The sequence below is a fragment of the Gallus gallus genome, chromosome 6, assembly GCF_016699485.2.
Source record: "Gallus gallus isolate bGalGal1 chromosome 6, bGalGal1.mat.broiler.GRCg7b, whole genome shotgun sequence".
Classification (NCBI taxonomy): Eukaryota; Metazoa; Chordata; class Aves; order Galliformes; family Phasianidae; genus Gallus; species Gallus gallus.
Genome location: NC_052537.1, coordinates 11,208,700 through 11,223,580, shown reverse-complemented (window position 1 = coordinate 11,223,580; position 14,881 = coordinate 11,208,700). Strand labels below are relative to the sequence as shown.

At 39.5% G+C, this 14,881-nt stretch overlaps 1 protein-coding gene and 1 non-coding gene across 14 annotated transcripts in view; both read left to right on the top strand.

Moving 5' to 3' along the window:
• HERC4 (HECT and RLD domain containing E3 ubiquitin protein ligase 4) overlaps positions 1 to 14,881 on the top strand; it is a 31,293-nt gene continuing 16,412 nt past the window's right edge. For 2 of the 13 annotated variants that reach the window (XM_040703186.2, XM_015278712.4), the window contains exons 1-10: positions 1 to 151; positions 888 to 993; positions 2,208 to 2,494; positions 4,828 to 4,987; positions 5,970 to 6,046; positions 7,815 to 8,036; positions 9,327 to 9,418; positions 11,796 to 11,926; positions 12,982 to 13,142; positions 13,535 to 13,611. In XM_040703186.2, the coding sequence (XP_040559120.1) occupies positions 2,269 to 2,494; positions 4,828 to 4,987; positions 5,970 to 6,046; positions 7,815 to 8,036; positions 9,327 to 9,418; positions 11,796 to 11,926; positions 12,982 to 13,142; positions 13,535 to 13,611 (1,146 nt within the window). In that variant the 5' untranslated portion in view covers positions 1 to 151; positions 888 to 993; positions 2,208 to 2,268. Of the gene's footprint in view, positions 152 to 657; positions 1,044 to 2,207; positions 2,495 to 4,827; positions 4,988 to 5,969; positions 6,047 to 7,814; positions 8,037 to 9,326; positions 9,419 to 11,795; positions 11,927 to 12,981; positions 13,143 to 13,534; positions 13,612 to 14,881 lie in introns of those variants that run through there. The other 11 variants (XM_015278714.4, XM_015278711.4, XM_040703187.2 and 8 more) reach the window with 8 other exon arrangements.
• Positions 547 to 615, top strand: MIR1772 (microRNA 1772). The gene has a single exon (NR_035273.1). It is a non-coding gene; the product is annotated as a microRNA 1772 (primary transcript).

Below are 14,881 nucleotides of genomic sequence, written 5' to 3'. Positions count from 1 at the left end.
AGCGCCGGTCGGGCCCTGTCAGCGCTCCGCTCCGGGGCCGTTCGCACCCTCGCGGTGGTCGGTGGGAGCCCGAGGCGGGCGGGTCGGGAGCCGCGGAGCGCGGCCTCGCGAAGAACGGGAAGCTGGAGCTCGGAGCCCCGTCCGGTCGTTGGTGAGTTCCGTCGCGTTGTGACGTGCCGCTGCCGGGAGCCGGGGCTGCCGCTCTGAGGAGCCGCCCTTCGGCCGCGGGGAAAGCGGTCGGGGCCGCGCGGCGGGGCTGGTGGGTGGGAGGCGGCTGCGGGGCCGGGCCGGGGCGGGGCAGCCGTGCGGCGCCCGAGGAGCCGGGAGAGGCCCCGCCGCAGCGGGCGGAGGCCCCGGACCGCCGCCGCTTCCCTCCCGGCGTGGTCGCTCTCGGAGGGCCGCCGCCGGGCGGACTGGTGTGCCGTGCTCGGGAGCGGAGCCGTTAGGGCCGTTCGCCTCGCGGGGCAGCCGGGCGGGCGGGAACGCGCTGCCGTCAGTGCCCGCGTCCGGCAGAGCGTGCGGGAAGCATCCAGACCCTTCTGTGCCCCGCTGCTCGCCCGCTGCCAGCGGAGAACGAGTTGTGCCGTTCCCTCGTTGTCTGTTCGGTGGCAGCGGTGTGACGGGCTTTGACGTCACGCGTAGTAGAACCCTGCGGCTGACAACACGAGCGGTGCCCGCAGCCGGGGAAGCAGCGCTGCCGGGAGTGAGGTTAAAGTACAGCGCTGCTTTGGTTCTGACTCTTCCAGTAAACAAACGAGTCGTCTGTGGAAGTACGTAGCTGCTCGAATCACAGCAGGAGTTTTGTTTTTTCCCGACTGAAGGTAAATCTTGCCTGTGGAAGCCTTGAAGGACTACAGTCGTACAGCTTTTCCTCGCTTCTGTTGCAGGTTGAAGCTCACGCTGCAGTCACTCTTACGGACATGTGAAAGGTGCTGTTGTATGGCTATATCTTAACTGAAGACTTCTCCCAGTCGGTGTCCCCTTCTGAACGTGGTAGGATATAGCTAGGGAAATATTTGATCATGCGTCACCTCCTGAGATAGGTAAACGGAGCACAATGTATTTTAAGCTGTTTGGTTGGGTTTTGTTTGCTTGCTTGTTTTTGTTTTCACGAGATCATAGAGGCATTTTGCTTACTCTGTGTTGACTTTTGCAAAGAAAAATAGCTCACGCTGTTACGCTGCCAGGAGTTGTGCCATTGGTTTACGTAACACTGTGGTGCTAGATGGTGTCTGGCTTCTCTGAGCAGGTTTACAGAATGTATGATTGAGTGCATTGGCTGTGTGTTGTATTCCGGGTCATGCTGTTGGTACCGTTTTCCCACTAATGATGAACATTTAAAGTGATTTTACACTGTGTTGCGCTGACTCCTAAATTGCTCTGAAAACATGGGGAAACTGTTGTCCTCAAGTATAGCAAGAGTAATGGTGGAAAAAGTCCTTCTAAGGTCTTCATCTGGAGTACTGAAAATGTAAGGGAAGAGTAACTTTGTATCTTGTCCAGATAGGCGCAAAGTCTGTCAGCTCAAAAACAGGTACTTGCAACCTATTCATGCGAGCCATGAGAGCTGGCATGAATGAGTTTGTATGTGTGGCCTCCTGCTACTGCAGAAGTAACCATGAAGCTGTGGCCTGTGTTAATTTTAGTGCAAAACTGGGACTTCTGTTTGAGCTGTTTATTCTTTAGGATTGTAAGTTCACTTGACTCACAGTTGTATAAATATAATGACTGATGTGTTCTATTCTTTACGTTGTGTAACTGGATTGATCAGAGCTGACCATTTTTTTTTCCAAGCTGTGAGTCAAGTGTTGTTTTTAGGGATCTTTTCAAAGTCATGCAGGGAGCTTTCTGGAACCAGGCAGCTCCCTGGGTTAATAAACTAGCCTGTACTTAGAAGTACCTTGGAAGATGTTTGAGGTCACCTCCACTGCCTAGAAGTGTCAGTGACCGTAGCTTGAATAGTTTAGAGTAAGGAATTACAGAAGTTCCATAGAGAATAATATTTAAATTTTTGAAATAAACTTTGGTAAGTCGCAGAACCTGCATATTTGAAAGCTGAAATTTGAAGTAAGCAGTAAAGGATCTTACTGCAGTTAATACAAATATTGTGTATTACTTGTGTGTACTTGTGGATTACGTGCTATCTAGACAGTAACAAATTCAAGGGACAATACTGAAAAGCTGTCCATTTTCCTTTTCTTGAACAGCTACACATAAAGAGAATTCTAGAAAGGGGAAGCTGGAAGATCAGCAATCAAGAACATAAAAATGTTGTGCTGGGGAAATGCGTCGTTTGGACAACTTGGATTGGGTGGAATTGATGAAGAGATTGTTTTAGAACCCAGAAAAAGTGACTTTTTCTTAAATAAAAGGATCAGAGATGTGGGGTGTGGACTAAGACACACTGTTTTTGTCCTGGATGATGGGACTGTTTATACATGTGGATGCAATGACCTGGGACAACTAGGGCATGAAAAAGCCAGGAAAAGACCCGGTAAGTTTAGAAGAAATGAATTACAGTGCATACCTGTGTTTGAATGTGTCTTTTCTCTTTGTAATGCTACATCAAGCCCAAGGCTGTCAGTCCATGTGTGTGTGCTGAATTGTATGCAAAGTAGTTCTTCCAAGATTGGTCATATCTTTAACTGAAAAAAACACTCCTTTGCTTGGATCGCATGGCTGTGTCCCCATATTTTTGCCTGCTGTTCAGCTAGACAGAGCAACTGTTTGTTTTCAGTGTGGAATCACTTTAGCTAAGGCTGTGGAAGACTCAGTGACTGGTTGTAATCCCAGGGGGAAATGACCTTCTTCAATACATGGATTAGCGTTGTCCCATATGGATGGGTTTGGCTACTGGAACGTGCTGGAAATGAATATCTGGCATACCACAGTTGAGAAGCGTGTTGTGTGTTTTTCATACTGCAGTGTACTGTATAGAGCGCGTCTGGCTAAAGCAGTGTGATTTAATTCTTCTTTTTTTAAAATCTGAAAACAGATGAAAAACTTCCATGCACATACGTTGTTAGAGGAATAGAATTTGGAAGAAGCTAAAGGATGCAATGTAAAACTTACAGGGGCTTTTTCCTTTTTTCTATGCTACTCTGTGTTTCTGGTTCTCAGTAGTGCGGTTCTATAGCAGAACTGGGTAAACATCTTGTAGGGACTGCAGAGGAGTGTGCACATGGGCTCCCCTCAGAGCTGTGCATGTGAGTCATATCTGCATGCTACTGAGAGAGATGGAACAGTGCATCTGACAGTGCTTCTGTAATAAGCATCTCGTAAGCAAACTGAAAAGCCTTAGTAAGAGTTTATTCTAATAGCTGTGATAGCAGTTCTGCACGTTTCTTGGCACAATCATTGATACAAACGGTTCATATGGAAACAAGAAAGTTAGTACCTCTCTGTTATGCAGTATTTTAGTAATTCTTTGTTCAGAGTGTCGAATTTGATGCCACATAAAGATTTTTCATGTAGTTGTACTTAGGACTAATTTGGACTTCAAATGGGAAACAGTAAACGAGTGTTAAGACTGATAAACTCATAAACTCTGTTTTGTGAATAGGAATAGAAACTCAGCTTGTCACACTTGTTCTGAATACTTGTTACACTTTGAAAACGATGCTGGAATTGTCTTTTAACCCTTAAAAAATACAATGGGATAAGTAATTGAGCATTCTAGAGAGGCTCGGTATCTTTACACATGGGTGTGTGCTCTTCCGGGTGTATTTCTGCTGGACAGAGATACTTTTGTCGCTGACTGCTTGTCTTTGCCACCAGTGTCACCAGTGGTGCTATTTAGCTCTCTCTTACCTCGTTCCTTCCCTCAGAGCTCTGCTTGTCACAAAGATTCTATGAATGATTCTTAAACCATGTTAGGCAAAGTCAGGCTGGCTAGGTTAGCAGCTAGTAAGGGTGGTCTGCCCTAATGTGCGTGCTGTTGCCTGAACTAGAAGGTGGCAGAGCTGTAGAGACCCTAATGAGCTAAACTGGCCTGGCAACCTCTTTAACAACACCAGCTGTTAGCAGTATGAATGATTGTTTGCTGCCTTTTTGAATTTTATTTTGTAAGCTGAGTGTCTGTCATGTTGCAGGTAGCATTAACTACCATTTTGGAACTGAATTAGGTTGCGCTAGACTGTTTATATATTACATTGATGATACACGGGCGTTTTTATTGTGGTTCTTCATCAGTAGAATTCACGTTTGAAAACTGGGCATAAGATTTTCAAGGAGGGAACAGTGTACTGGAAAAAAATCACAGGTACTTTAGTGTTTGCTTTTCACAGGTGTGCATTGTGCACCTGGAAAAATAAAGCTTTAGGATCTGTTTCTAAAGTATTTTGCTTTATAACGAGGACGTTGTGCAGCTAGTTGCAAAAGCAGTAGCTTCAGTCTTTAATTGGCCCTGCCTAGTTTTGCAGTGCCTTTCTGTTATTAATGAATAGGTGACTTTAACTTGGTGTGATGAGGTGTTTTCTCACTTACATGAAGTCCGCACGTGTAGTCATTTGACAGTGAATTTTGTTACTCATTCTCAGATAGCAAGGTTAGAAGAAGACATTAAAAAACAAAATCTGCAGCGGTTGTGCACTTTTGTATGTGACTGTGCCAGGTTAATTCCAGGAGCTCTTGTTGGGGTGGCAAATCAAACTTCTCCTAGAATCTCATGTTTATAATTCTAAGGTAAGGATATTTTGGCAGAATTCTAGGCTCACTTTGGTGTCATTTCAGTGGACATCTAGGAGAGAATGACTGTAACTGTTGTGGACAGCATTAACTTGTTAATTGCTTTTATTTTATTGCTGACTTCTTTTCTTGTTTTCCTAGAGCACGTTGGTGCCCTGGATGCCCAAAATATTGTGGCTGTATCATGTGGAGAAGCCCACACTCTAGCGTTAAATGACAAGGGTCAGGTATATGCCTGGGGTCTGGCTACTGATGGACAGCTTGGCTTGCCTGGAACAGAGGAATGCATCAGAGTGCCCAGGTTAAAAACAATAAGTATATAGTAAAGTTATTTTCATTGAAAAAGTGTACTTAAATCGCAGTGGTCAGGCTATTCTGTTATAATTAAAAACTCGTTATGGAGTGTATTTTAGCTGTGCGTGTCTCAGACTGTTTATTTCCTTTCTCAAAAAGTCAGTTTATATGAGAAGTGTGCAGTGGGTTTGCTGAGGTAGTTTATAAATTGTCATCTGCTAAGTGTGGAAGTTGCATTGGAAAAGCAGTGTGTTATTTTTCAACGTAGATAAGAACCCAAGTAACAATTCTTTAGAACATGAGTAATTCATAATTTGGCCATGACTTGCGTAAAGAGTGAAAGATAGGAATAACTAATTTAAAGGTTATTTATTTCTGTATCAAATTTCCAAGTCTGCAGGCCTTTCAGGAGTTCCCATTTCTCTCATCAGAATGAAAGCATAGTAGATTTACTGTAGCTTAATGCACGTATTTGCTGCTTCTTGGTGATAGTGTGATGCCTACTGGCTCTGTAAGCAAAGTTGAAGTTAGTGTTGGAGATTTAAAAAGAAGTATTCAAACTGTAGAGTGTAATTCAGCCTTTACAGCTAATATTGATTTAAAGAAGAGTAATGCATTGTAAAACTTCTTTTATTTTGAAAACTAAGAAGGGAGAGTCTCTTTTTGCTTCTTTTATTCATTGCCTCCATTCAGCTCTGACATCTCCTTCCTAGCATCTCTAAAGTACATACGCCTCCCTAATCTTTCATTTGTTTTTTTACTGAGTTGATTAACTTGAAAATAAGACAGTACCAATCACTGGAGATGTTGGCAAAGAAGAGGCTTTGACTTAAGATGTTATTAAATAGCTTTTAGCGTATTTAAGTTAGTTTCATGTCTATTATTGCAGTGAAAAGGATGCACTTGATTATTTTGTCTTTTAATGTGACTTGTTATTACGTACCGCAGTCTAGTAGCTTAATTCCTTCTCTGTTTTCTTACCCCAATAGAAATATTAAAAGCTTATCAGAGATACAAATTGTGCAAGTTGCTTGTGGTTATTACCACTCACTTGCACTCTCAAAAGGTAAGCAAGATTCTTCTGGAGTTTTATGTCATTTCTTACCTGGTAGTTCTGAGGTTTTCGGTGTTCTGTTTCATTTAGACTTAAATTTAAAAAACAAATGTGTAAACTGAGGTAGTGTTGGTTATTATTTCTTTTTTTGTGTGTGCTTTCTTATTTATCATCTCGCTTTCACTTCATTTTGTTTTTTAATTAATCATTATTTCCTTTCCTTTTTCTTATCCCATTTCATTTTCAGCCCGCTAGCATTCTGCTTGGTCACTGGTCTTTTGTTTTAGCCTGTAAATTCCAGCTATTGAGGCTCACAGGCACTTAATTCCTCATCTGCTTTTCTATTGCAAAGTGCCAGTGTTGTTGGTGACTGTGCAGTTAATAGTTAATTTTCTACAATAGCCCACATTTTGAATGGTTAAACGTTTTCTCAAAACTTTTCCAGGATATACTTAGTTGGCCTCACTTGTGTCACAGCACCACATGGCTATTAAATATAACTGTCAATAAAGACAAACGTGAATTTAAATTTACTTCTTGTTTGTTTTTATTGTGACAATGAGAGTTGTGTCCAAAAACTCTGAAACAAGTGGCTGCTGGACACAGTTAATTTTCACTGTGGAAATACATAGTGTTAAGGGGAGGGGGGAAGAGGACAGATGGCTAAAAGATGGTAGTGTTTGACAGTGTTTCTGTTTTGTGTGGTTAAAATATCAACTGCAAAAACTGTGGAGAGGAGGGGTAGTAATTGTGTGCTGATCTTAAATTGACATTAATTTATACTGGCTGCGTGCTTTGATTCTCTGTGTACTTTTTCATGGGCGAGTATTGATTTCTGTGCCGTTCTGGCAGCTTTGCTCTGTATAATCGAGTGACATTCCTTTATTTTGAGGATATTTATTCTGAGATATAAAATTAACCCTTTGTCTGAGTTTTATACATACAAAGTATATTTTAAAAATGTATATATTTGTGCATATGTCTTTATAATATATTTAAAATTATACATATAGATTTAAAATAAATCCAGCATAAGTGGCCTGCATTTCAAGACATAGACCTGAATGTTTGGTATCTTGATAAACACTTTGTTGGAAAAAAATGGAGATAGAAGGGGCATAGGCAATGTTATTGTTTGAAAATTAGCCTGTTAGCTAAGGTGTACCAGATCTTTGTCATTAGGTGTTCATCCTAATGGTAATGAACATCGGTTGTTCATTGAAGTGTTTTCTTTTGGAGATAACGTGTGCATAAATAGCTCTCTGATTTGCGTGTCTTGAAAACAAAATTATGCATTTTTAACTTTATAAGGCTCCAAATGACTTTATTCTTCGTCAATTATACGTTTAATGCAATACTTTAAAATCTTTGTATGTGGAAAAATAAGTCCGTTACCATATAAAAGCTTAAATGAGGCTTGTGATTGGAAATTGGAAACCTTTGCATGTGTAGCATGCAGCTTTGGTGAGTTCTCTGCGTAAAAGTGTGTGTGGTGATGGAACTCTCCGTGGAGGAGCATCTTGCTTCATGATAACCGAGCACCATTTATCTGTCACTGCTGAAACTGGAATGTTGAGGATAACGCTGAGGGTTGGAAATGTTATTTAAATATTTGGGTTGAACAAGAGAAACTTTGCTTCAGAAGTGCTCAGTGGTTTGTGTGCATTTTCAAACTGAAAAATATTTGAGAGTAACTGTCTGACTTAGCATTTAGTTGTTCTTAAAGTAAATAGATCTTATATAATTAAATTATATTGATTCTATTTCTTTATTTGAACAGGAAGTGAAGTGTTTTCCTGGGGACAAAATAAATATGGCCAGCTGGGCTTAGGTTACGAGTATAAAAAACAGAACTCCCCACATGTGATTAAATCTCTGCTGGGAATCCCTTTTGCACAGATTGCAGCAGGAGGAGCTCACAGTTTTGTATTAACTCTTTCTGGAGCCATCTTTGGATGGGGACGCAACAAATTTGGACAGCTGGGTCTTAATGATGATAATGGTAAGTAGTCATTACTACAGTAAAGCAGCGTGCTTACAGTCCTGGTTTGTGAATGTGAAGATACCAGTATTCCTAAAATAGAAGTGGACAAAACAAACCTTTGATGAGTACCTTCTGATGGTGCCAATGTTGTGCAAGATTACATAAGGAAGACAGAGTTTTTGCTTTTTTTTAATTTTCTTGCTCCAAGAATGGCTGTTTTGTAGTGAAAATTCTGACAGCATCATGTTGAAATTCTAGTCTGCTTGGCTTGTGTTCTCTCCCTGTGAGTAGATTTTTCTGTGTGACTTAGGCTTTCGGAGTGGCTTTGTGTGCACTAGCTATTAGATGTCTTCATTGTTTAGTACTGTTATGTGGACATTGTTCTTTCTCAGGCCACGTGTGATGAACAGTTTGTGATTTTTCAGCTAACTGTTCCCAAAATTTCCTCTGTTAGGGTGGTGATACTCATTAACAACTTCAAAAAGCAGTTAAATTAGACAAAAATCAGTTTCTCTCTCAGTTCTGTTACGTTATATGTACGCTGTCAGGGCACAGGAGTGTATGCTGTCAGGTTCCCTCAGCATACAGTTAGCTATAGAGTCTATAGCTAGTTTTGTGATTTGATGTTCTTTCACTGGTCCCTCATTCCCAACACCCTCTAAAATCAGAAAAATACATTGTAATTAAGAAGCATATTTGAATTCATGCTTTAAATGAGGCCATACCTGTGTCATAAGAAATTTACACAGACTTTTAGTAATTTTCTGGTGAAATCAAATTTCTTGTGGGAAAATTCAGTTGCTTCTACACACTCTGCAACATTGATGACCACTTTATTTTTTACTCCTCAGTAAAATCTGTTTTTGCTTATATTTAGATAGGGTCTTTTTCCAGACATCTTTGTGTACCTGACAACTTCATAGACTCTAGTAGTAACCTTTAGAAGCATTACTTTGTGCAGTGCAGTGACTAAGTTATTGTGTTGCCACCCTAGAAGGAAGTGAGATGCCTCCATGCTATCGGTCATTTAATAGTATTGAACTATGACTGATGGATACATTATGGAATGCTTTAAAGTAGTGAAACACATTAAACTACTCAAAACATGTTGTCTCTTTTCTGTTATAGCTCAGTATAGTACTTCTGTACCACCTCAAAGATGTAGGCTCAGCCACAGCAATTGTGTTTTGTTAACAAACTTAAAACGCTTGTTTGTTTGGAACAGAGTAAGAATGAATAGGTGAAATTATTTGTTTTCTGATTTTTGTTTTCAAAATAAGCAATCCATTGCTGTATTAAACCTCTCAGACAGGTATGTTCCTACCCTGCTGAAGTCACTGAGAACTCAGAAGGTTGTTCATATATGTTGTGGAGAAGATCATACTGCTGCCCTTACAAAGGTACAATATTTAAAAATATGTTTATGCTTTCATTTTCAATATTTTAAAGAGAAAATGCTACCTGACTAGAAAATAATAAATAAAGCTTCTGCAGTGTTAATTGGACGAAACTGAGGAAGCACTGGGAAGAGTGGTTAAATAATTGGAGAAAAAATGCACAAAATCTTTCTGTAGCTTTAAAGTCTCGTCAGATGTGGTAAAGGTGAGCATACAAAATAGAGCACCTTTGCTAAGGCAGTGTGTGTTGCGTTATTAACATTGTGCAGGTATTTACATTAGTGTATGCTAAAGAGATTAGCTGTTTTTGGAATGTAACACCTCTAGCACTATTGCTTTTATCACCGGTCAGATCAGGTTAATATTGAGTTCAAACTCCATTCCCAGGGGGTTGGCAGTATGTGGTTTTCTAAAGAGTTTTCTTATTGAATTGCATTTTGCTACTTAGGTACTTAAGAAATTGGAAACGTGCATAATCCTCTAGAAAATATTATAGTGTGAGGATCTATGGAATATTGGCCATTGATTTCAAGGTTTGGAGGGTGGGGGTCAAAAAAAAAAAAAAAAAGCTTGTATTCTGTTCTTGCGGAGATGTAGGAATCAAAACAGAGAGCTTGGATGTGTCAAGCTGCTAACTTGGATGTATGCATAACTTGGAGTCTCATGTTTGTTTGAGGTTTGGGAACTTTAAGGAGAGACATGAAATGTAACACGAGCTTTGTCTCATCTTAGTGATGGATAGTGCAGTTCAAGCATCAAGTGATAAGTAGCCTTGTTTTGTGGTGGGTAAAGTAGTACACACACATCTGTTTCTAAGTGCTTGACTCCTATACCTTCCTGTCTGTGTTCTGATACTTGAATTCAATTTCAGCATTTAGATAAAATGGACCAATTTATAAATGGAATATTTTGGACTTGCATCAGTAGAGAATTCTGACTGATGAAGATTTGGACAAGCGATAAAGCATTTATTTTCCGAGTCTGTATTCAGAATGTTGTAAGGGTTGTTGGAATTTTTGAATTAACTATTTAACATGTTCATTTTTTGAAGGAAAAGATCAGTATTTACTTTTGGAGAATGTGTACTTCTTGGTGTTTATGTTTCGATTTTTGCACTGCAACAAATGAAAAGTTTGGAAGAATATGGTCTGCCTAAGAGTGGCCATACCTTATATACTTTACATAAGCTGATGTTTCTGCAGTGAAAGGAAAGAAATTCACAAAGAATTTTATTATAAAATATTCTCTTCTTGTGACTGGGAAAGATACGGCAACTTTGCATTTCTAAAGTTGATATTAATGTATCGTACACAGTTATGGAAATACAGAATGTAAAGAAAACAGCAATTTATAACTTGCATTAGTTTTTCCCCCTTTTTTTATGTACAGAAGTTTACTTCAGGCTTGCTTTAAAGCTGATAGACTCAAAATATTGAATTTACTGTAAATTCTACACATTTGTTACCTATATGAATCCATTTTCCTTTGCATGACAGGCCTTGTAGAACCAGGGGTCTTGACTTCTGTAGATGGTACTGTGTATGTGTGTGACCTTTTCTCAAGCCCTTCTGAAATACAGAAAAACCTGTCACTATTTGTTATTCTGATTCAGTTAATGAACCTGTTGGTTTTTCTTAGCGGACGCTGCCATTTTAATGATGATTTCCAGCAGAGGTCCAATCTGTTGCAGAGTAAGAAACAGCTTTACAATTTCAAAGCATGTCAAAATGGAAAGTTTTAAAGTTGTTGTAAGGTAAGTTGTATAACTTAAGAAAATGTTTCTGATTTAATATTCTTTCATTTAAGTTTTTGGTTAATTTCTTGATAAATTAATCAAAAACACTTCTAAGAATTGACTTGCCTTACAACAGCATTGAAAATTTCTGTTTTGTCCTTTCAAATAATGAAATTCGCTATCTCAGTCATACTCTGCATCATCTTTCTGAGGAGGGCAGCTTCCTATTTAATAATAGTTGTTAAAATTCCATTTAGTGATTAAAAACCAAACTATACTTTCTGATAGTATGAGTTTATATACCATTATAGTTCATTATGAAATCTGGAAAGGAGGAAAGGATGAGGATTAGTGCCTGTCAGTGACACAAGTTAATGGCAGAACTACTGCATATTATTGTGAAATTACAAGGCTGAGATTTAACACAAATAAGGTAATAGCTGTGATAGCAATGCTGCATTTTCATGATAGTAATAACCTTGTGATCTTTCTGTGTCTCAGGAACCTCTTGTGCAAATCTATTTTTAGTCCTTTCCCCACAATTCCAAAATTATCAGACAAGGTGATTTATTAAACCCCTTTTTCTTACAATTTTCTTGTTCCAAGACATATTATTATTTTAATCTGCATAATTTATTTGTTTAGGAAGGTGGGGTTTTTACATTTGGAGCTGGAGGCTATGGTCAGTTGGGTCATAACTCTACCAGCCATGAGATAAACCCAAGGAAAGTTTTTGAACTGATGGGAAGTCTTGTCACACAGATAACTTGTGGCAGGTAAGGTCTATTTTGTACTAGCACTGTCAATCTTATAAACACTTGTTTGTATAAATTCTAATATGAAGTGTTTTTTTCTTTAACCTTTCTTGTGGGAGATGGTCTCTAGTGAAAGATAGATACTTTAGTGAGGTTTTAAAAGCATTCACTAGAACTCGTATGAAAGTTTTAGTATTTTAGAGCTCTCATTAACTGAACTGAAAATGTTAATAATTGTGTGCTTGTTTATTTCTGTCATCTAATTATTCCCTGTTAAAGAAAGAGGGTGTTTGGGGAGGCACGTGGTCTTTGGTGAAGATAAGCATAAGATTTGGGAGCGTAGCTCGTTATGTGAATGATTGTAAAACTAAACTACGCTTCAGTTTATAATGCTTTTTGTGGTATTCATGGTATAATAGCACCCAAGAAATGGGAAAAACTGTCAACACAGATGAAAATGTCCAAAACACTTAATTCTAACAAATTTTGCCTAGATAAGCATATTTTGTTGTTTGGATTTTAAAAAAAATATGTATTTTCCAATCATTTCTTCATAACAAGTTAGACCTTTTTCATTTAGTGAACTCAATACTGATTGTTCCTAAGTGGATGATAAGAGGGGGGGAAACTAGTGTTGGGATGAGGAATTGTAGAATCATTGGATCGTTTGAGTTGGAAGAGACCCTTAAAGGCTGTCTGGCTCAACTACCCTGCAGTGAACAGGGACACCTACAGCTCCACCAGGAGCTCAGCGCCCCATCCAGCCTGACCTTGGGTGTACATAGGGACAAAGTGGAATGCAGCCAATCTGGTAGAAACTGAACATTTTTGAACGTCCAGAGAGACGCTCAAAGGATCAAACTGCGTGCGGTGTTCAATGCAAAACCTGGCATCTCCATTCCTTGAACATTTCCAGGAAAATGTTTTGGCAATGTTGTCAGTGATGGTGCATTGCCAATAGAGATGTGGAGTGTTTACAGGACCTTTCAGATACCGTTTAACAAAATTCTTAGGTTGGCCTGTGCAAAGCATGTTGTGATGCTGAGGGTTTTGTTACTGAATTTTGTTTCCCTTAGGCAGCACACTACTGCATTTGTTCCTTCGTCTGGAAGAATTTACTCTTTTGGACTTGGAGGTAATGGGCAGTTAGGTACAGGAACAACCAGTAATAGGAAAAGTCCCTTCACAGTTAAAGGAAACTGGCTTCCTTACAGTACTCAATGCCTGATACCTGCAGGTAAGCAACACCTGGCATATTTACTTTTTGCATTTTTGTTCCTTAGTATGTGTATTGCAGATCTTGAGATCGGACTGTAATTGTTTTCTTCCTAACAGTTTGTTTTCACTGTGCTCTATTCTCTTAAAGTCCATTTCTGCTGTGAGAAGTACTTGCAAAAATTGGTTAGATGTGCTGTTGGTTTCGGTGCCTTGTTAGCCCTAGAGCATTAGCTTAGAGCTCTTACTGCTTACCTCTATGGAAGATGGCTTTAACAGTTGCATTGTGAAGAACTACTGACACCAAGCTTATGTAACAAATGAACTGTTTCCCAACTGAATGTATTCATTGCTGCATCTTGAGTATTTCTCAAATTCACTTTTTCAGTTGCCTCTGTTTTATTGTTATTGCAGACAGTGAGCAGTATTATTGTGTAAAAAGAATTTTCTCTGGTGGGGACCAAAGTTTTGCACACTACTTTTATCCACAGGTAACAAATTATATTTTCATTCCAAAGTATATTTGTTTAAAACTCAGCTTCATTTTTTTCTGATGCACTTCAAGAGATTTTGAAATTGAAGATGCAGAGCTGCGTTGTAATGTTTTAGAGTATGGAAGCACAAGACATTGCATCAGTTTAGCAGTGAGGACTTAGAGTTTGAGTGCTATCAGTGAAGCATTTTGCACAAGCTTTTTGCTGAGCGGCGAATGTGTGCCTTTCTTCCCTTTTAATAGAGTCAGAGAATAGTTAAGTCTGAAAGGGACCTTTGGGTCCATCTGATCCAACCCCCCTGCTCAAGCAGGGCCTGTCTGAGCAGGTTGCCTGGGGCCACGTGTTGGTGGTTTTTGAATATCTCCAAGGAGGAGACTGCACAACTTCTACGGGGCAACCTGTTTCAGTGCTCAAAATCCCCTTTTACTTTCAAAAAGTAAAAGGTGAGTGAATACTTGAGCTTTTCCCCCTCACCCACCCTCAGTCCTGACTGCAGCTATGCTGTGTTCTGCTCTGTGGTCAGTGTAGCGTTCCACAGCGATGAGAAAACAAATGGAGCTAAAAATGATAAATGGTGGCTGTTTGTACTGATAATTTTGTGCTAGTCTTAAAACAGTAACTTTCTTTAAGAGAACAAGAATTGACCTGTATAAATTCTGTTGTGTGTGTTTGAGTGGGGGAATGGCAAGGTGGGAGTATGATGGAAAGGAAACACTATTAGACAATGACTTGGGAAGAGAGATGTCTGGATTTGTATAGGTGATATTTCTGAATAGTAGCCTAGGAGATTTTAGACCGTGGGGATTAATGAAGCAACATGAGCTGAAAATGCAAAGTGGGAAAAAAAACACCACAAGAACAACTAATTAGGCAGTGAAGGGAAGCAGTAAGGTTTTAGGGGAAAACCTGTTTGTTTGTCAAGCAAAACTGAGTTCAGGTGAGGCTTACAGTGACCTTCTATTCCTCCAGCCTGTTCTGATTGTGAAGAATTAACAGTTTTTGTCCTGTTTTCCAATTCTGATTGAGTTTTGGTAACTGTTACTGTATGTGATAGAAGTTTGTTTACCAGGTGTAGATCAGAAAAATCACTGGCAGCAAAGGCTCAAAACTTCTCTATTAAAATTCTTCTCATAAAAAAGATTCTACTGCGCAAGTTTCATAATTGCTGAAGTAGATTCTGACTGACTAATTGAGGTGAACTCCATGAATGCAGTTATTGTGGTTTGTTCTGTACAAAAAGCATTAGCAATAGATGGACTTTGGTGCT